General features: G+C 40.2%; 3 protein-coding genes across 4 annotated transcripts in view; 2 read left to right on the forward strand and 1 right to left on the reverse strand.

The window, feature by feature from the left end:
- The window catches only part of LOC111865511 (C2 domain-containing protein 5), a 394,963-nt gene that overhangs the window by 49,250 nt on the left and 322,792 nt on the right, over nt 1-22,921 (reverse strand). The window lies entirely within an intron of this gene.
- On the forward strand, nt 7-4,568 carry LOC111865589 (steroid receptor RNA activator 1). The gene is made up of 4 exons (XM_023853758.2): nt 7-168; nt 976-1,316; nt 1,538-1,643; nt 3,584-4,568. The coding sequence occupies exons 1-4, from the start codon at nt 117-119 to the stop codon at nt 3,772-3,774; spliced, it is 690 nt and encodes a 229-aa protein (XP_023709526.1). The 5' UTR covers nt 7-116; the 3' UTR covers nt 3,775-4,568.
- The window catches only part of LOC111865582 (relaxin receptor 2), a 45,665-nt gene continuing 31,392 nt past the window's right edge, over nt 8,649-22,921 (forward strand). The window contains exons 1-2 of the mRNA XM_023853744.2: nt 8,649-8,855; nt 20,613-20,732. Of these exons, the coding sequence (XP_023709512.1) occupies nt 8,762-8,855; nt 20,613-20,732 (214 nt within the window). The 5' untranslated portion in view covers nt 8,649-8,761. The remainder of the gene's footprint in view (nt 8,856-20,612; nt 20,733-22,921) is intronic.

Genomic DNA, 22,921 nt, shown 5'->3' on the forward strand with positions numbered 1-22,921 from the left:
ATTACTGCCCTGGCATCAGCTGTTCAGTATTTGACAATGGTGTGAGTTAAGATTTGCGAACTGTCAGAGATCTTGTTTGAAGTTATAAAATAATTTATAGCTTTCCAATTTGCGAAATGAGCGTAAACCCTTCGGAGGATGAAAATGTGGAGTTAGTGAAGACGAAAGGTGACTGATGAATAGTTATAAAACAAAGCAATTTCGAGAAGAATGTGAAATCAAAATTTTAAAATAAGTTTGTACTTCTCGCCAGTGTTTATCGAAATGATATAATCAAGTAGGATGCGATGGGCAGGGCATGCAGCACGTAAAGTAGAGAAATGTATACATAGTTTGCTGGGAAAAACGTGAAGGAAAGAGACCACCAGGAAGAAGTAAACATGTGAATAAGAGGTTAACATTAAGGTGGATCTAAAAGGAATAGGATGTAAGGTTGTAGGCTAGATTCATGGGGCTCAGGATAGGGACGAGTGGTGGACTCTTGTGAACATGGTAATTAAAAGAGTCGGAATGCCTGGAGTAGCTGAGGAACTGCTTGCTTCTCAAGAAGAACGCATGTCTCTGGAGTTTATCATTGTAAATGATGAAAGTAACAATATTGTGCTAAATTAATGGGTTCGCTTTTGTATAGTCACTGTTAGAATAATTTAAATTAATGACCATTGCTAGAGATGTTTTTAGTTTTGTTGTACACACTCCATCTGTACTGCATGCATTGGTTTAGTAATGCTTTATTACATTTTCCCATGATGCTGTTTGGAAATTTTAATAGCATATACATTTTTGCTTAAACTCTTTAAGTAACCAGCTATGCAGTGACACACAGCTCTTTCAGTACATCTTCGTACTGTATTTTTTTGGTTGTCTGTCTTTTGTATTCTTGTCAATTTATTTAGGAGATTGAACATAAATATCCTTGCAATGCATTAGTTTGTTTTCAAGCTGTTGAAATTCTGTAATGCTTTCCTATTCCAGTAACACATGACCCTGGTTGGAATGATCCTCCAGTATTTTCTTATGATGCTGTCACTGCAACAGCACAGTCCAAGATTCCAAAAAGGGGACTACTTCTTAACAAGAGGGTGGCATTTCCCTTGAGTTCCCAGCCATCATCAAACAAGTGTACAGCAACGAAGAATATGCCTCCTCCAATGCCTACCAGCACAGGGCCTGTGGTTCACCTGGATCAGCCACCAGTAACAGCAAGCAACACAACTGAGGAAAATGCTAAAGAAGATTCACAAAAAGAAGAAGCTCTTCAAAGCGTAATGGAAGGTCTTGAGTGCATTCTTAAAAATTCAGCATATAACTTCCAGGTTTGTGTTTTATCTGGCTACATCTTTTTTGGTGGGGGTCATCCATTGTATTTGTTTGTAGGAATAAAGAAAAAGCTGTTACATTAAAATGTGCAGCCTGTTTGCCTATTACTTATGGCAGTTCTCAAACATCAATGTGTTTTCTAAGGCTTGATCTCCTGTGTCTCTCAGTACATGTGCCATTTTTGTGCGGTACGAACCCAAAAATTATTCATTTCCAGAAAAATGAAAGTGAAATTAGAAGACGACTGGATGCAATGAAGAAGATGTGGGAAGAAGATAAACTGAAACCTGAGATTTACGTCAAAATGGTCCAACTTACTGAAGGTTTGTTCTCTGTGTTACATAATTACTTTAGTATAATTTATTTATTTGGATTAAGTGGCAAAAGAACATGGTGAAATTATTAGAGGATGACCCAGCCATATGGAGAGAAATGTAAATATTATTCATAGCATTCAGCACTTTACCAGAGAGAGACAATAGGTTAGTTTTAAAAGCAAAAACTTCAAAACTTAATAGCAGATACATGCTATTAAGTTTTCAAGTTTTTGGCTCGAATAAAAATTGTCTATGGGTAAGTATAAAGAAGATAATTTTATTTTCTGCTTATTTGGGAGCAGATGTATTGTTGGATCCTCAGCTGTAATGCTTTACAAGTATGTAGGTATATGGCACATTTGCTTTCCTCACAAATTCTCTTTTCCGTGTCTAGAACTCTAGTGCTTGTAGTACTGGATTAGAATTTATGATAGTTTATATAACATAATATACAAATTACATGTATTATTTATGTGGGGGCGCTCAGTAGCGTAGTTGGTTGAGTCACTATGCTACAAGTCGGAAGTCCGCGGGTTCAAATCCCAATGAGGTGAATTTTTTCAATTTACCTAATCCTTCCAGCCACACTATGGCCCCGGGGTTGACTCAGCCTCTAACAGAAATGAGTACCAGGAATATTCTTGGGGGTAAAGGGTGGCCGGTGCATAAGACTGACAGCCTTACTGCCATCTGTGAGCTGATTGTCTAGAAAATGTGGGAACCTCAATATCTCACAACCCTGTGAGCCTTCACAGCCTTTTCCAGGGATACCTTTACTTTTACTTTCATGTATTATTTATATTTAATTTTAACTTTTATGTAGGCTGTTGACCAGTGCTTTTATTTTCCAAGCACATTTCTTTCTGTTTCTCCCTTCCCCAATTTTGTCCATAAGGTTGAAACACATAATGCACTGGGAGATGTGCAACTTTTGACAAGTGTACCAGTATGGACACAAGTGCATACCAGCTGAAAATAAGCACTAGTGTTGACCACTGTTGATAACTTATCACATGTAATGCATAAGTGACTGATGTTGAACCATTTTGTTTGTTATCACATTAATGTTAACAGTTCTGTTAATGTTAACAGTCTTTCATCATGATTTAGATATGGAAAGCATCTATAGCAGAATCATGACCCTGTCATTTCTTTCTTCAGTTAGCTTCTACCATCTGATATCACATTCTTCCCTCTGCACATTACAGTGTAATGGTTAACACACGTAACAGCGTACTTGCATTTGGGAGGCCCTGGGTCCTAGCTCAGAGATCATTCCTTTTTTGGTCCAAATAATTATTAATTAAATAAAATGTGAGAAATTTTGGTTTTTCTTCATTTAATGAAAATATGGAGATAGCAGGTACAGTATATTAATTTTGTATCTTCATCTATTTTCTCTAATCCTCCTCCTCCAATTCCACCTCTTCCATTTTGTGATGTATTTGTTGTGGCAGTAGAGGATTTGGATATCTTAGTGTTACAGAATATTGAAGCATAATTATGCATTCTGACTTTGAAAGGGTTATACTCATGAATGAGAACTGTTAAAAACTCCATGGCTTTTAGTCTGCAAGCGAACTATACTGACCAAGTGACCGACGCTTGTCAGCGAAGTTAGTGCCAACTTTTTGCACATAGAGGGTGTTACTTGACCAGTGAAACAGATTCCCACAGCCATTAATCTCTATTTTCTAGACAATTCCATTCATATATAGCTCCTCACTTATCCTCACGAGGCTGAGTGGACCCTGTTCCAGACCCACTACTTCTCAGAAAATCTTGTAGTGCCGGGAATCGAACCTGGGACCTCTGGATCTGTAGCCAGGTACTCTGACCACTAGACAACAGAGGCAGTCATCAGAAGCGTAGTTCATTATAATTATTATTATTGCATACAATTTTGATACTTTAATTTTAATTTACTGTATGTATTGTTTTGTCAGCCCTTAGAAATGGTAATGCTGAGCTTGCAGATCACATCCACATGGGACTTATGGTGGATTATGTATCATTATGCAGCCCTTGGATGGCTGGTATCAGGCAATTGATTCATCACATTAAATCTCAAGCATTAAATCAGGATGACATAACAGAAGAACTGCCCAGAAGCCAGGAAGCGCCAAGCATCTCATAACAGTTTGTGTTAAGAAAATATGCCATGTGTATATTATTATTTTTACAATTAATAATGTTTCTATAAAAAACATCTATTGTACATTTATTAAAATATGTATTGTGTCTGTGAATTTGAGAATTGTTATACATTATTTAAATAAATATTTATTAGATAATATGGTAGACAATCTATAACATATGGATAGTATATTAGACATGTGCTGAGAAATGAAAGCATATTATAGGTTACGTTCCTTGCAGCAGAATGTGTATTTTAGAATTGGGATAAATGGTTACACCTGATTTAAGATTGGTTATCCTAGATTATGTCGACATGTAAAATATTACACTTAATAATTTGGATGGATAAGCATCGACTGTTTTAACAAGTTCTAGGAAGAACTTATTATGGCATGCTTTCTTTCCAAAATATCAGTCTATGTGGTGGGGCTAGCACAAAGAATAAATTAATAAACTTATATATTGGTTATTTTTCATGCATGATTTCCAGCAGTACAGGGTCAACTATGTTGATAATTTGTCTCACGTCCCACTTTTTTAAGATATAATATTATCTTCCTGTCTCCAAAGTAGTCTCTTCCCTTCAAAATTTTGGACTAAAATTTTTTAAACATTTCTCATCTCTCCCATGTGTTCTACTTTCCTCACTGATGTGAACACATTAGTACGTGTAATACTTGTTGAAGAGTACAAATTATGGAGCTCCTCATGATGCAGTTTTCTTTCCATAATGCTGTTAGTTGCTCTCTCTTAGGTGCAAGTAATTCCTCAGAACTGTATTCCCAAATACCTTTTTTTTATTTAGGTGAGAGAAACAAGTTTTGGGTTCATACAGAATATAAGAAATTATGATTTTATATAATTGAATCATAAATCTTAAGCTAGAAAACACAACGTTTTGGAAACTGGAATTGTTTCCATCCTCAGGTGAGGAGAGGGAATGATATATAATCTGTTGGGTCCTTTAGAAAGAGCTAACCTCAGTCACTCACTCACAGTGACTGAGGTTAGCTCTTTCTATGGGACCCAACAGAGTAGGCGTCTTTCTCTCTCTCACCTGACGAAGTTTCCAAAACGTTTTTTCTAGTTTCTGGGATACCGGATGATGGAAAAAGTGCAAAAACTCAGTAATACTGAGCATTTGCACTTTTTCCATCATCCATTATCCTAGAAACTAGAAAAAACAACGTTTTTGAGGTTAGCTCTTTCTGAAGGACCTAACAGATTATGTGTCATTCCCACTCCTCACCTGAGGATGGAAACAATTCCAGTTTCCAAAACATTGTGTTTTCTAGTTTCTAGAATACCGGTTGATGGAAAAAGTCTGAAATCCCAGTATTTCTGAGTGTTATACATTGTCAGAACCGTTTAGAATCTACTTAAATTTCTAGTTTACAGTTGGAAGGGTGTGGACTGGGTTTTTCTGGATCAGGAATGGAACCAGTGGCAGGCTCCTGTGAACACAATAACTAAGCTTTGGGTTCTGTAAAATGCTGGGATCTCTCATCTCATAACTACTAATATTGTTTCTGGCAAAGCTTGAGACTACTATTTTAACCGAAACATACGTACTCCACTCACTGCCACTTGTGTGTGCATCCTGTAACTACTATTACAGTTTACTGTTAGGGACAGAATTTGGACATCTGAGCAAGCTTTTACACTAGGAGATGGCAAGAGAAAAGACTGTGAACTGGATAACAGAAGTTGTTTGTATGTATCTGGTCTGTAACCATACGAGACTTCTCATATCTTCTTACTTATTGCAATGAAATAAAAGAAGTACAAAGATTCTGAATGACTCATGTCATTTTACATGCTACATAAAATTTCCGCAACTGAAGTTGCATATATTCCTACTCAAAATTTAAAATCCAACACTGAGTAGCATTGCCATCAATCACTTCACAGAACTTTGCATTACTACTGCATTCATATTATTGATATTACAAAATTAAAAAGTATGAAAGTTGCCTGTAGTGGTATGATGCTCATGTAAGTTCCTTGAAAGTATGTCAGTTGGTTCCATTATCAGGGAATGAACTGATGGACATTATGATACTATAAATCTGTATTTCTTTATAGAATGAGGAACACAGGTTAAAAGCCGGAATTTCTTTTATGACTGGTAAAGTACATATGGTCAAGAAACGTGAAAAATTTTCAGAGTCTGAACTTAAATAGCAAGTCCTTCCTAAAATTTAAATAATAAAAATGATGAAAATTCTGGTTTATTCGATTCATGGCCATTTACTTATGAGCCCCACACATTCACCCATTAACTAAATTTGAATTGAATTTTATTTTTTTATTTAAATTTGCATTACCTGACTATGACATTAACAACATATTTGTAGGATGGAATTCTGTACACTATGAAAGTAAAGTTATGAAGACATGAGTTTTGCCTGCAACTTCTGCATTTGAATATCTTTACTATGAAAACTCAGTCAATAAAGTAATGGGATATCTTGAACTAAGTGGTCTGGGTTCTATTCTTGGTGGATGGCATTAGACTTCTTCTCTTCGCCTCCAGTTCCTGAATAGTTTATGTTCACATATTCCTCTTCAGTTGGTACTAAAATTTCTTTCCTCAGGGATGAAGACAGACTGATCTTAAATATAATTACTCACTTCTACCTGAGACCTTAAACGTGAAAGCTCTCTGTATGCTATCATAATGATTTTAGATACAGGGATAGCTTCATCTCATTTTCAAAGACACCATTTACTGAGTGAACTTCTGCTTCATTTCCCCTCATAGTTATGTACTTCACTGCACTTATGCATCTTTCTTACAGTGCTCCAGGCATCAATTAGTGGATGCTGGAGATTCTCCCTGTACTAACAGTAAAAGATATTGGAAGTACTGAGTTCTACTTAATGATATGACCTTTCACATTATGATGTGATCTAAATTGGGATCAATTGGTGAAGGCTACAGGAACCTCTAACACTGTGGCTAGCAAATTACAGCATCTGTGACCAGTGCTGCTTTAAGCCTAAATGATGCTCCAGACTGTGAGAGATTAACTACCCGCCCCCCTCTCCCAGTTAAAAACATATCTACTTTCTCAAGACTTTGTCACATTTATTCACGTGAAGTTTCCAGACACTGTGCTGAAAAGTATCATGAGTGTGGTCATACATAAAAGTTTTGTTTACATTGTTGAATAACGTTCAGTTTGCAGCCAATTAATGTTCAAGGCATGAATAAAAGATCACCATAAATTGCTTTTCATTTGCCAAAATTAAAAAATTAAGAGTTTGTATAATGTACTGCCTGAGGCAGCCACTTGGTCCATGGCTAAGCCTTCACGCTAGACCTGCATGTAACATAGAAGGGGAAGCAAGAAGCTTCCTGTAGTGAACAAATCTGGTTATATTTATATTCAAAATGGAGGTTCAAGGAAGTTATTATTTTCATCTTCTCCCAGTTAAGTAGAATTATAGGTATTTTTAACAGATTATCTTTGTACCTGGAGTTAAAAATGTATTAAAATAGGTATTTATATAGGATTACACATAGATGTTCCACCTTATTCAAATGGAAGAATGAGAGTATCTTTGAACAGAATCTGTGGCTTCAGTATAGACAGCATACAGCTTACAGCTGTTGTTTTGCATGTTTATGAATTTTTGTCTCTTACCCTAAATGAGGAGCAAAGTGCTGAGGAGCTGGACCTGAGAGAAAGAGAGAAGTGAGACGAGAATGTAAGCACATCTTGAGCAGCATCATAATTTGTACGTGTCACTATCATATTCATCAAACCAAGGAGGATGAAATTGAAACTGTAGCGCATAAGAGGGGGATCAAAAATTCATAAAGAATTTTTAGTTTGAAAAACCCGAAGGATAGAATACCAGTATGCACTAGGTGGCAGAATGATATGTTCCTCAGATACAAAATAAATACTGACAGACACTTCATGAATTTCAATAATGGCTAATATTTTGAGATTGCCACCATACATTTCATTTTATCCCTTTTATATTCTTCAACCTTCCCTTGTGTTAATAGTTTACATGGCTGCACATCATTCTGAATGATCTCACATACAATAAATATACAAAACCTTTGAAATAATCCCAGTCTCTAGTTACAGTTTCCACACGTAACTCCACTGCAGATTCCCAGCTTTATCACTAAATTATTAGTTCACTGAATGCGCATGCTAACAATGAATTCTTTTCTCGCCTAAAGTTGAGACTGCCCTGACGGAAGCATAGGCACCTCTCACAGCAGAGTAGCAGTTCTGTCTATAACTACTGGTAACAACAATGATTTCTACATACAGTCAGAATAAACACAGAATGGCAAGCCTTAGGCTTTGACATAACAGGAAGTAGTGAGTGGGTGAACGAGTTTAAAGGCACGTTAGCACTACACTTATTTGCCCCCATTTACAGATGTACAAGGAGCCAGGATAGCACAGTCAGTACAGCGACTGGCTACAGGGTGGACGACGATGGAGGTATCTTGAGTTCGAATCCTGGTGGGATCAAGAATTTTCTCTTCTCCACGTTGTCCAGATGGGCTCTGGGGCCCACCCAGCCTCCTATCCAATGGGTACCAGGGGTAAAGCGGCAGGGGCATGAAGCTGACCACTCACCTCCAAATTGTGTCAAAAAAATGTGGATCTATACATCCACTCCCCCATACACCTTCATGGCATAGTGCTTAATTAGATAAGCACAGGGACAACTTTGCTTTTTGTATGGATCCCAATGTGAAACAGGTAGTCCTCATACAATACTGTTTCACTGGTCCATGGTGCGTAACACATTTTAGAAAAATGCAAAGAATCCAGTCTCAGTCCCCTTGCTTGTGATGTGGAGGGCTGTGGTTAATCGCACCGTTCTTCGTGCATCTCAAGTTTTCTTGCTTTTTCCGTGGGTTGTCTGGCGCGTGCGTTACCTTGCCGCTGTAGCAGGATAAGATTGCATTCACACAGTCCGTGGTTGTGAATCGGGCGGCCGCTAGAATGCAGTGCAGACGGAGTGTCGTGTGTGGTATTGGGCTCATATCCATCGTCATCTTGCTCGCCTCGGTCACCTTCTTCCTCAGTCAGGACACTGGTAAGTCGAGGCCACTCATCGTCAGCACGTGAAGTGTGTTTAGCAAGGTCCTGTTCGTATTCCGACGTCTTTTGCCTTTTTTCGCCATAAAAAATGTTATTAACTAACATTACTACTTTTTACTGCTTTATACTACATTGCAAATTACTGGCACCCGTCTGCCCGGATTTGATGTTTATATGAAAGAATAAATTTAAATACAGTTAGAGTGTCGGGAGATCAGGAACTCTAAGACAAAATTTAATATGTCTAAGAAAATAGAAATATAAATTGAAACGTTACTATGGCACTAAAGAGAAGACATTTGTTTAGGAAAGCGGAGAACTTCCCTAATCTCGAACTTTCTATGAAGATTTTTTTTTTATTTTAAGGTAAACCTGGGAGAATATCGTGATTATAATTTAAGTTCCTCTAACAGCATAAATTCTGGATAAAACTGTCTGCTTTCAATGTGTTTGCAGTTCTTATTGGCACTTCTCTTGATACGAAATATAGCTGGCCGATAAAAGTAAAGTATTTGAAATTTGAAAGCACATCCATGGTATTATATTTCAGCAGACAGTCTGTGTTTCTGTATTATATTTATAAATGTTTTTTGATGTTTATTTTGTAGCTCATTTTCACCTTCTTAATGTTTCACTCTCTGGCTAACACGGCTAAATCATCTACATAATTTATAATTTGTTTATGTTTTGTAGCATGTAGGATATTACTGGGAAACTGTGGCTATGAATGAATGCCTGGACCACAATATTTCTCGAGTGAATGTCACGCAACACATTAAACATTTGTCTTATATTCACATGCTAATTCTATATGGTAAATATTTCAATCCAAATTAGCCTTTCTTTCCCCACCTTATTAAATATTTAAAGAGTAAATATCTAAAGCAAGCGTTAAGCTAGAGCAGTATTTTCAAGACGGTTCGTGGTCTCTGCCGATACAAACATTTTACTTAGTCTTCTATTTTACAGAGGAGCATTAATTTCCCACAGCTGTATAAATACTATTTTACAACAAGTGATTTCTGTATAGGATTGCATATCCTTCTATTGGCTGTGCAGTTCGTGTTGAAATAGAGTAAATATTGACCATCTCAAGCCTGAAATTCACCCAGGTAATATTTAAAACTTCAGTTCTTACGTCACAGAAAATAAGCTGTATGACCATTACAAGGAAAAGTCTGTTAATGAAGTTAAAGGAAATTTTTAAAAAGTAAAAACTAAAGGTAACAGGCCGTGAAGGCCCATAGGGTTGTGAGATGTTGAGGTTCCCACATTTTCTAAACAATCTGCTCATAGATAGCGGCAAGGTTGTCATTCCTACGCGCCGGCCCTCCTTTACCCCCAAGAACATTTGAAGAATATTCCTGGTACTCATTTCTGCTAGAGGCTGAGTCGACCCCAGGGCCATAGTGCGGCTGGAAGGATTAGGTGAATTGAAAAAATCCAATGACCTCATCGGGACTTGAACCCGCGACCTTCCGGCTTGTAGCATAGTGAGTTTAGGAAATTACCAGTTTATTCTTAAAATCATATGAAACCCATAGACACACTCTGTGGGCAAAAAGCAGAGTGATCTAATGTTGAAGCAGGGATGCATTAACCACTGTGCTCGAAATGTTAAATTTGTTGCACTTCTTGCAAGAAGGTTCAGTAGGTAAATCAATCATGATTATTTTCCTCTCCATTATAAGCCAAACCGAAGGCAAATTTATGACTCCGTAGTGCATAGTTAATTGCGAACATTCAATTTAAATAATATGACGTCATTCTGATATTGCTAATAAAGATAGTGGTTAAGTTTTTTGCAGTAAGTGGTAATTATTTTATTGTCACGTCTATTAGTAAGTATAGATGGGGTTTGGACTGGATGTTTGGATTTATTAACACCTTATAAAATCAACTGGTACTTACAACTAATACAGCGCTATCGCTGATTTACACAATACACACCGTTACACGCGTACTAGGATTCTCAGTCTTCACTAGTCGTATCCTGGCAACCGAATTAAAACAGTCTCACTGTGACTAAATCGTCTAATCACGCACTAAGTCTTCACAGGCTGACTTCTAATTCATCTTTAACTAGTAATATCCCGTGGCTATCTCCGACCGACAACTGACTCAGTTCTCATTCTCGTAATCTTTGTAGTCCTCCGTTGTACTCCCATTCTCTTGGTTCTCTGACTATTCTCCCTGAGTCTGAGTCGTACGTTACGACCGACGGTCAGTCGGCCAGTGTGCCTTGGAATAAAGCATCCATCTGGGGCTTAAGACCAGATTTTTTAATGTCAGACATTTGCGGGTTTGTTGATGTGCGGCGCTCTGTCTGACGAGAGGACGGTTCTGTCGTTTACAATTGCTGCTGGCCCTCGGCAGAGTAAGCATTCTCGGGTCCGAGTCCGTGGGACTCGCGACCATATTTTACTGTTTCAGATTCGAGACTTTCCTTTTCTTCGCCTCCTACGACTCGCAGGGCTACGGTAGAGGTATTCGACCCCGCTTCCACACGGGAGGCTACTATTCCCCTTTCTCACTGTCTCCCTTACATAGTCGTGGCACGGACCACACAGCTCTCCTATTGTTATAGAGGCGTGTTTACTGGTCCGATACCCAGCAACGAATGTCTTACTGTTGGGAGCGTAATTTAAGGAATGTTTTACCTAGCCGTTGCCTATCAATGATCATATGCGTCACAATATTCTGTTCATTCTGAAAAATCTGAAAGAGACAGGCTATTCCTCCTCGGGAACCCGGTGCCGAGGGTGCTGCTGTATCTCTTGGTATCGACATCTGTGGAGGAGGTCAGTCCGTTTAAGTGAGCAGAGCACCCATACCGAAAAAGCACATTCTGTGTATGGTCATTAGAGTATTGCTTCTTCTTCTACTTCTTCTGTACTAGCGCTACAATCCTGTGTGTGTCTTGACCTCCTACATGGTAATAAAACTTGCCTTTCTGGAAGTTTCATAACAGTAAGTTTTTTCCGTGGTGGGGTCGTTAACCCCACGCCCAACCCCTAACCTGAAAGACCAAGAATTACGCTTCGTCTAGCCCTTACCCCTTGACCTATCTAGAATCGGAGCTCTACCAGGAGCTTACGCTACCGCCAGCATAGCTATTCGGATCACTGGGTAGCGCAAACCTCCTGTCCACCATAAGGCATTAGTGTATTCAGCATTTAATATTATTCTGAGAGCGATTTTTAAAAATAATTTAACTAAAGAACGCTTCTTCTCATCGATTTTCAAATCAGTTATATCGTTGATATCAAATGGGTCTGAATATTTAAGCCATCGTGCTCTCCACATTGAAAACATTGTCCACTATATGATACCCTTTTGAAGGGAGGGAGCAGTAGCTACAGATTAGATTACAATTACCTTTTGGGCTTACAGCAGTATGGAAAATAAACATACATATATGTGTTTCCGATGTCTGTGAAGTTAGCTTCCCGCCTAAATACGATTTCGAAACTTACATCGCGTTGCTTTTCAAAACTTCAATCATATGTTTTGTTTTTTTGTCTGTAATTATGTATTTAAACCAATTCTGCTCTCCTTTATCTGGCCCCCCTTTTTGGTCATATCTCATAAATTTAATGTAGTGAGAATCTGTAGGAATGGAAATTATGAAGAGAAAGAAGGATGTGATGGACAAGGCATGTAGCACACAGGAGAAGAGGAATGCATGTAGGATTTAGGTGGGAAAGCCAGAAGGAAAGAGGCCACTAGATGGATAATATTAAATTGGATCTTAGAGAGGTAGGTTGGGGTGATACAGACTGAATTGACCTGGCTCAGGATAGGAACCAGTGGAGGGCTCTTATGAAAACAGTAATGAACGTTCGGGTTCCATAAAATGTTGGCAAATTCTTGAGTAATTGAGCGGCTGGTGGCTTCTCAAGAAGGGCTCAGCTCCATGGAGTTACTTAATGGACCGCCGAGTTGTGTAATTAATATTTTATAGCTTTGCTTGCCTCGCCATATGTAGTGAAACATCTGAAGGAAAGTATGCGTTCTAGGAAGAACGCTTTATCATTTCGTTGCCGCTGCGCACAACGCGTACTGCTGTCATGCTTTCAGCTTTGTGGTTCTGCCCTAGACCAGCTTCACGTTATGCCAAAGGCCTCGCTTGTATGGGTTCTTACGATGGTCCGAGCGAAGTGCTGAACAAAGAAAGAAATATCGATAAAGCAAGGAGATGACTGAAGAAACAGAAATAACCAGTGAACGCTGGCAGTAATTTATCTTGCTAGTCATCCGAGAATGATTCTTTACAAGGCTCCTTTGACATGAATGCATAACACAGTGCTCACATTCTACCGAGGATCATAAGCGCCATTCTTGCTAACTCTCCTGAAGCTAAACTTCATGACGAGGTCACAGCTGTAGCAATCTGGACTTTCATATTGACAGTCGCTGCTGGATTACTAGTTTCTCTGACTGAGGTAAAGGTTAAGGTAGAGATAAACCTTTGTTCCCTGTGTCTAATTAAGTACGACGCCATGAAGACGTATGAGGGAATGGAGAGACAGTTCCACACATTCTATACTTCGACGCTAGGTGGAGGGTGAGTTTTTCTAACTTTCTTTAGCGTTTCGCAGTCTCTTCAGGAAGTCGCCTGGCTAGTAAATGAAATAGGTCATGACTGCCTTCTCCCGAATACTCATAATTACTGGGTTTTCGGGCTCTGTTCATCGTCCGGTATTCTAGAAGGTACAACACACAACGTTTCGGAAACTGAATCTGTTTCCTTCCTCAGGTGATGGGGAGGGGGAGACATACTCTGTTGGATCCCTTAGAAAGAGCTAACCTCAATTACTGGACGATAGACAAAGTTCGAAAACCCAGTAATTCTGAGTGTTATACACCATCGTCAGAACTATTTGGAATCTTCTTCTGGCACTTACAATCATATTCCCAACGCAGTCGAAGCTGTATAACTTCTACACTTGATACAGCGCTGCTAAATAACTTTAATGGCGCAATGTAATAACTTTTTGTTTCTTTTCCGTAACTGCTGTTGACTGAATCAGTACGCTGCTCAGGAAAATGGAGTTCAAGAAGCTGTACCTCACATGTTTTGGTTCTTCTTTGCATTTTGTAACATGAGATATGAACGCAGTTGGAAATAAGGACGTGATTTAAGTGAGAAGAAGCTTCTTCACTAATAAAATATAATTTTCTCATATTATGGTTGACAGAAATTTTTAAAATATAAAGAGAATACAAATTGAGAAGAAGCGCTTTCTTTTTCCCCAGAATTCAGTACTAAAACTGCCACCTGTGCGCAGATTTGAAATCAGTATATCAGAATCATTATTATTTTCTTTTGCGTTTCTTTTATTGCTAGTGGGGTGGGACTAAGTCCCTTGTACTGCGGCCACTTCTGGGCTATTGTACCATTCCCGGATGATAGGTGAGGGTGATTGTGGAGCAATTGGTGGAATGAAGATTGGCAGGGGAAACCGAAGTACTCGGAGAAAACCTACCTCAGCGCCACTTTGTTCACCACAAATCCCACTTGACCAGACCCGGGATCGAACCCGGATTTGTGGTAGACAAAGTGGCACTGAGGCAGGTTTTCTCCGAGTACTTCGGTTTCCCCTGCCAATCTTCATTCCACCAATTGCTCCACAATCACCCTCACCTATCATCTGGGGCTGGTACAATAGGCCAGAAGTGGCCGCAGTACACGGGACTTATTCCCACCCCACTAGCAACAAAAAAAAGTTAACGTTTATTTAATTTACACCTGGCAATAAATGTTAGTGGCTCGGCTTATTCATTCTCCTTCAGTCTTAGAAGCAAATAAATCTTCAATAGACTTTTGTGTAAAAATAGACAAAATAAAACCTCATAAATTGGAAGCTTGTAATTTGTCTTCTTTTTTCGACAAGAAGAAAGCAATTCCTTACGTCATTACGCGAAGTTTATTTCTGTTCTGAACATAATATTTGTGTCCGGCTCTAAGCGGCAGATGCTGAAGGAATGCACTCTCTTAGACATGTGGTAAATATAGGCTTTCCTCTCGGATTCTCACCGTGGACTTATAATGCCAAAATTAAATAAAATATTATAGGCTTCTAACGGGATGCTGTCATGCCAGGAAATGTGATTTGCTTACAGGATAAGAGCACATAAATGGACACATATACAAGGACATGAACATAACATAAGCCTATCAATCTCTGGCTCTACAGGCCTCTGTTGGACCTTGGCCGCTATTTCAGTTTCTTTATCCACAGTTTGGAAGACTCCTTGGACGGGGGATCAGCCCGTCGCAAGGCCTCTACCTACACAGAACACAAACATAAAATAAACGCACACAGACATCCATACCTTGAGTGAGATTCGAACCCACTATTGCTTGTGTACAATAGACAAACGAACCTCTCAGGAGCCTGTAGACCAATTGTATCCACAGTGCATGATCTATTGCTTTCGTCTCTGAAATAATCTATAACGGCCGATAAGTAATGGGACATTCAGATGACGTCACCATGAATTGAGCGATGAAAAATTCAGTCTTACCAACACGTCTCCATACTTGTCACGTACATCGTTCAGAATTATATTGTATACAAGGCCGCCTATTTTCTTCGAATTCGTTTTAAGTTTAGACGAATCCGTAAATTCGATAGAATTCCAGTTGAAAAATGCATATCCAACTGTGGCTATAAAGAGTACTATTATCCTGGATGTTAGCCGTATAGTCGGCTGTCTTAAGTCCTAAATGCAATAGTCTCCCTGCATTACTGTAACATCACACCCAAGCAACTCCGCACGAGCCAAAATATTGTTAACAATTTTGTGTACTTTTTAATTTCAGGAATACACAGTGTCTCTTGGTAGGGATGGTTACTGATGGATGTACAAAACATTAAAGTGTACAGGTACCTGCATGAAAGAGGCAACATACTGTTTTGAGCGTGTTTAGGGCCTTCTTCTACCTTGATGGAATAGGGTCTTTGTCCTATTCCCATTCAGAATTAATTAATTATGAAATATGGATCTCACAGACAGTCGGTAGGACTCCCTGGATGGGGAATGAGCCCGTTGCAGGGCTGCTACCTACACAGGACGCAGAACAAATGCACACAGACATCCATGCATTCAGTATGATTCGAACTCACGATCACAGCGCTTGAGCGGGCGAAGACATTTCATGCGTTAGATCGCGCGGCCACTGCAAATTGCTGTGTTTAGATAAAAAAAAAAAAGAACGAGAGAAACCGAAGTTGTATTATTAGTGCTACTACGGGCTGGATGGCCGAGGACCCGGATTTCGAGTCCCGGTAGAGGCAAAATTTTTCTCCTCTCCACGTCATCCATACCGGTTCTGGGGCCCACCTTGCCTCCTACCCAATGGGTACCGGGGGTCCTTTCCCCGGTGTAAAGCAGTGAAGCTGACCGCTCACCTCTACCTAATGCCGAGGTCGAGAATAATTTGATCTATACACCCTCTCTGCCATAAGTCTTCATGGAGTAGCGCTTAATTAGTTAAGCACAGGGACAACTGTACTGAAGGCACAAGCAATTCGAGAGTTCCAGCTTGTATAATTGGACTAATGTCTTTGTCATACACGTACGTGTTCAGTTACGCGTTTTCACTTATTTATGTAACAGGAGATCTGCTTCCTTAGGTTGACGATAAGATTAGACAGGCCTGCTTCATAGGGTGATTACATGTAGGTCGTGCTCGCAGTCTCTACAGCTTGGGCTGAATGCAATGTCCCGCTGAAAGTTACATCCCACTTAATAGCCGAGAGGTCAAACCTCCACTCACTGTGCATGTGAAACTATTGTGTCAATACTGACTGACTGGTTGGCTGGCTGACTGGCTGGCTGAATGAATCAGTCAATCAATCAATGACTGAATGAATGACTGACTGAAGGGTACTGCTAAATTAATGCTGGTCCTCGCCAGCACAGTGATTCTTGGTTCCGAGTCCCGCGGTACTCAAGGCCATGTTTTACTGTCTGTTGGATCTGGGATCCTCCAGGCCACAGTCATAACCAAAGAGTGAAAGTCAACGTTATGTTACGACCGACGGTCAGTCTGCCAGTCTATCGCGGTGTCAAGCCCCATCTGAGGCCCAAGACCAGATTTTTGTTAGTCAGACTGTTGTGGGCTTGTTGAGGTGAGGCGTTGTCTCTAACGAGAGGACGGGTCTGTCGTTTACAATTGTTGCTGGACTTCCCTTTTCGTTGCCTCCTACAACTCGCAGGGCTACGGTGGAGGTTCGAACCCGCCTCCACACGGATTCATAAACAAAGAAATTCTGATAAGACCTGTTCATATACTTTCTTTGATGCGACACGAACCGCTGCAGCTACTGCTCTCTGTATTCGCATCACGATACACCTGCCCTGAAGATGGAGGCGATACGTTCCTCCGAAACGTCTGTTAAAACTAAGAATACACGGCACCAGATCCCAGAAGACGACTTTCTTCATAGTCATCGCCGTGAAAACCTCAAAACTTACAAAGAGAACCTTGTTTACAAATGAATCTGGATTAACGAAAATTGTCTCTATCTAAAAATCTTCCAATAACTTCACTAAAAAGAATCTTAGTATCTATTCCAATCTGTTCACGAGAGAGTGGACATAAACTCCACGCTTTCTTACCCTCGGAACTAAGAGGAGGTGAACGGTGGACTTCACACCTTGGCCAATTTATCCCTTGGAATGAAACCTCCAGTGTAGGAACAGCGAAGGCCCAAGAGACGACAGTCTGAATGAGATCGTGAGAGAAAAATACGTCTTTGCCGAGCATCTAAGCTCGGTCATCCAGCCCATAGTCAGTCAGTTTACTGGCCGAGATATTCAGGCTCTACAATTATTTCGCAGTGTCGGAATTATTGGGTTCTCGGACTTTGTTCATCGTCCNACGAAGAATACACGGCGCCTAAACCCAGAAGACCACTTTCTTCATAGTCATCGCCGTGAAAACCTCAAAACTTACATAATAGCATACAGTTCCTTATTTAAAGATGAAATACTGACTTTTCCTATGAGGTACTGAGGATAACAACGAGAAACCTCAGTTATAACAACCGGTCTCTGGCTCAGAATTTGTTGCAGAGACCTCGTGAATAGAAAGCAGACATAAGACATGCTAACCACGAAACCACGACGTAAGGTCAGTGTCTAATTCTACTTAAGCACTTCGCTCTTCCACCGCTGAGCCGCGCATGATGCCTGCTTTACAGGGACATTCATTAGAAACCTCAGACGATAACTACCGCTCAGGAGCAAAATTATAGCTAATTTTATTGGACGAGGAATTGCATGTACTTGACGTAGTAGAATGCGAGGTTAAGCTAAGAGCTTGTGTTTTTATACTCATAATTTTCCACTTTTGATTATGGTGAGGACAAACAAAGTGATTTGTTTTACACATTAAATTTACAGCAGCGTAATCAGTTTCATCTTATGAAAACCTTCAACTACAAACACTGAAAAGGCATCTCACTATAACTTGTGACTTAATTTACAACGCTGTCCGTGCCGTACATTATAAAAAGTCGAATGGTAGGGCGAAAAGTGAATAAGGAATTGTAAGAGATTTGAAAGGAAGAGGTAACGGTAATATCCCAGTATTTGCCTGGAAGGACTGGAGAAAACAATGAAAGAATTCAATCAGAATACGCAGTGTATCGAACGAAATTTTAATCGACCACCTCCAAAATAGAAGACCAGAGCTCTGTCCCTATTCAACAAAACCGGTACTCAGCGTGAGACACGCTTACCGTGACGGGGCTCTATATACGGTACTTAAGAACTTAACATATGGTCAAGGGGCGACAAAACGAAAGCCTATAGATCCCGATAATTAGAATATCTGGAAAGGATATATGACGCCATATTACCAAAATATCCCCATGTGGAAGCGGGCTCGAATACCTCTGCCTCCGAGTTGTAGAAGGCGACGAAAAGGGAACCCCGTGCCTGGGGGTATAACTGGGCCATCCTGTTCCTGGGGTACATAAATACAGAGACACAGTTGGGATTTAACACTGGGTTGACGACCTTGCTCTGTAAAGATATTATTGTCATGAAATCCGAAGAAATGGAAGGAGGATCTAAAAGTTTGTGACGATGGTAAATTAGTACAAATATTATGTTTTTGGAAGTTATCCATCGTCTTGTCTTTATCTAGGGACTACCTCTATCGATTGGGCCCAGCTGAGTAGGTTTTACCTGAAGACGAAGACAGAATCTAGTCTTGGAAACGTTTTGTTTTGAAAAATAAACAGGACGGTTTTTAGATAACGACAAGACGACAGATAAAATCCAAAAGCATAATATTTGTACAAGTGAAAACCGGATAAAATCTGGCAGAATACTTTATGGAAGTCTTGTTTTGACAATGATGATGAATACCAAAACAAGCCTTCCGTTACCCTTTATACAGCGGCCTCCATAGTCTAGAGGTAAAGTTCCCACCTCATGACTCGGAGTACGCGGGTTCAAATACCCGGCGGAGGTCGTCGAATTTTTAAGGGCGGAAAAAGTCAGGGAACAAGTCCTCCAGGAGGGACTTTAAGCCGTGGGTCCCGTGTCGTAGCTTTACGGCACGCAAAAGAACCTCATATCTCCAAAGGAGGTCACTGAGCCAAATTAACGGACGTTTCCCGCCCAACAGCAGTCTCTAATACCTCTGGTAGATGGGGGAAGCATTATAGATACCTCTCAGCTAGTAGAGCCGGTCTCGCTGGCTGGGCGGGACTGATGGTAAGCACCAGTACCGGTAGGATATAGAGACTGGTAGAAATCATAGAGGGAAGCACAATGAACCAATACAGGTCTCAGTGTATGGGGAAACCCACCAATAACTAACTAACTAACTAACTACCCTTTATACCAAGAGAAAGAAGAGATACACCTATTGGCCTGTCAAGAATGAGATGGATAACCGATGCCGTGAGAGGAAGATTTCGTATTCCGCGAAATTACGAATATGTTGATAGCAATCAAGCTCAACCGACCAAACAGACTTCCACAATGGAATAAACTGCGTCTGTTCTCTGTTTTCCATGTAGGCTGCATTGTCAGAAAATGTGTCTCATTTTAATATTATTGTATGAACATCTCTCTTCAGATGAACTGTAAAACAAAGGACCATGCTTGATAGTCACCTGACTTAACAATCGAATTTAATCCCTGTTCAGACACTTCCCAGCTGCTTTGCCGAGGACCTCAGGTTACCAATTACAGTTACCTTACTTGCAGTGGAGAGTCTCGCTCAGTTTTTGTCCTGTCAGTCAGCAAACACAAATTATCACAGCATACGTATTTACCATCTGTCATTTATGATCTGTCCTGCAGGCAGTTTTTCTATTCGTAACTTGTGCAGAGTCGATCACAGTGACCGCGCGGTTTAAGGCATGAACTGTCTTCGCTCGCTCGAACGATGGAATCATGGGCTCGAATCCCTCTCAAAGTATGGATGTCTATATGTGCCTTTATTCTGTGCTTGTATTGTCCTGTGTGTAGGTAGCGGCCTTGAGACGGGCTGATCCCCCGTCCAAGGAGTCCTACCGTCTGTGTAAAAAAATTACGAAACTGAAGACGAGGCCAGGGCCCAACAAAGGGCTGTAGAGCCTTTGATGAATAAATGAATCAATGAATGAACCAATCAATCAATCAACCTGTGGCAGAATTCAGTTACTTCCCGATATTGGTTATCAAGTTATGTTTGACCTTATCCAAATATTAAAATCACTCAACAATTTTATTTTTCCAGGTTCCTGCACAGAGGGTACGTTTCCTTGTGGGAATTCCACAGTCTGCGTGCCACAGAGGTTTCTCTGCAACGGTCATAGCGACTGCCCAAACGGAGAAGATGAGGACGTATACACGTGCAGTAAGTGTCATGTGGCTTGCTCTATAATACCACTTAAAGTGTTGTGTCAACTCAGTCCTATGCTTAGAAAAATCAGACCAGTGTCTGCCTCAATTCGGCAATTACCGTAATAATAACATTGAAATAAACAAGACCGGAAAGAATTGCTGGTTTCTTTTTACTTTGTCCATCGTCCGTATTCTAAAGAACTAAGAAACACAACGTTTCGGAAACTGGGTCTGTTTCCGATGTCTGGTGAATAGGGAGACACCTACTCTACAATTGATGTCTACTTACTTACTTACTTACTTACTCATGGAGCTGAGCCCTTCTTGAGGAGCCGCCAATTCTGCAGCTACTCAAGAATTTCCCAGCATTTTATGGAACCCGAAGGTTCATCGCCGTGTTCACAAGAGCCCTCCACTGGTCCCTATCCTGAGCCAGATCTATCCAATCCATACCATCCCATCCTATCTCTCTAAGATCAATTCTAATATTGTCCACCCACATACGCCTTGGTCTGTCTAGTGGTCTCTTTCCTTCTGGCTTTGCCACCAGTATCCTATACGCATGCCTCGTCTCCCCATTCGTGCTACATGTCTTGCCCACCTCATCCTCCTTGACTTGATCATTCTAATTATACTTGGAGAAGAGTACAAATTATGAAGCTCCTCATTATGCAGTTTCTCCAACCTCTTGTGACTTCATCTACTCTACAATTAATGTCTTAATCTGAGTTTTATTCCTCCTTTAAATTTTAGCTACTGTGTATCTTGATATTGAAAGGAAATAAAACAATTTCCCTGGCGAATAACGGTTAGTTCTGTTCTGGAACAATATGAAGACTGTTAACTTCTAAAATCTGGCACCGTGTAGTTTGATATCTGTCTACCAAACCACATGACCTCACATCCCAGAAGTTAGTGATTTCAGTAGTCACCATCATGACAACTCATATCTCACGTTAAAATCTCTGTTTCTCTCCTGTTGCTCTCACTTTGGAGCATAGGGCAACCATGGAAGGTCTTGTTTCACTTCACTTTCTTAATCCTAAGACAGTCGAAGGACTCCTTGGACCGAGGATCAGCCCGTCTCAAGCTCACTACACACAGAACAACACAAACACAGAATAAACGCAGACATCCATACCATGAATGAGATTCGAATTCATGATCCCTGCGTTCACCGCGCGGTCACTGTGATGGGCACTTTAGAGCCTGCAGTAAGAACATTAGGGCCGTATTACAATTCTGGAAGCCCTCAATCTGGAAATGATACTAAACGTGGTTTCCTTTTAACCCCCTTCCCCCTGCTGTTTCTGTCTGTATTGCACAGTAGATGCAGAATTTCCATGGCAACAACATTATTTGCATGAATGAGAAAGGACAGAATAATTTTACCAGATTAGATGCGGCTGAAGAGTTTTCTTGCACTAACATTCCTAAACATCAAATAAACAAACCAGGAGGTGTAATATTTCTAAACGAGATATCTCGTGTGAAAATGGAAATGAGTATACTCTTTATTTGGTTATGTACTTAATCTCCTATGTTATCTCAATAATACGTTTTACTGCCATAATAAATGTTAGTGTCTATATCATAACGCTTCAGGTCTGAGATCATGAAACAGATTTTCATAGGATGATATGACGTATTTTGTTCAATAAGGGCATCAGTGATGCAAGTCAGGCAGCGATGTTACGATATAATGACTGAAATCTCGAGGGGTAAACGACCCGGAAGCGCAGTCGAAATCAGAAATAACCCCCCATATTTTACGAGAGAAACCACATCGTAAACGGACCATCGTATTTTGTTCAATAAGGGCATCAGTGATACAAGTCAGGCAGCAATGTTACGATATAATGACTGAAATCTCGAGGGGGAAACGACCCGGAAGCGCAGTCGAAATCAGAAATAACCCCCCATATTTTACGAGAGAAACCACATCGTAAACGGACCATATTTTGATGGAATGAGGTTTGTGACATGAATACGCGATTTGAAGACTCTGTGACGGGAATTGTTTGTATGGTGAGACTGTCTCTTCCGCCAGTGGTTCGTAACTTTTCTTATTCCCGAACCGATGAATCGATATTAGAGATTTGCAGGATCCACACTGTTATCTGTCCCACAGTATACAATACAGACAATAACTAACAGATCTCTATTTTTACTAGAATATCTAAACATATTCATTTCTGATAT

The sequence above is a fragment of the Cryptotermes secundus genome, unplaced genomic scaffold (genome assembly GCF_002891405.2).
Source record: "Cryptotermes secundus unplaced genomic scaffold, Csec_1.0 scaffold944, whole genome shotgun sequence".
In the NCBI taxonomy this organism is placed as follows: Eukaryota; Metazoa; Arthropoda; class Insecta; order Blattodea; family Kalotermitidae; genus Cryptotermes; species Cryptotermes secundus.

Bases quoted from the DNA above. Each gene is read 5' to 3' on its own strand.
- LOC111865589 (XM_023853758.2), top strand. From the start codon at position 117: ATGAGCGTAAACCCTTCGGAGGATGAAAATGTGGAGTTAGTGAAGACG. The intron at 169-975 runs GTGACTGATGAA...TTCCTATTCCAG, and splicing joins GGAGTTAGTGAAGACGAAAG to TAACACATGACCCTGGTTGG. The intron at 1,317-1,537 runs GTTTGTGTTTTA...ATTCATTTCCAG, and splicing joins ATTCAGCATATAACTTCCAG to AAAAATGAAAGTGAAATTAG.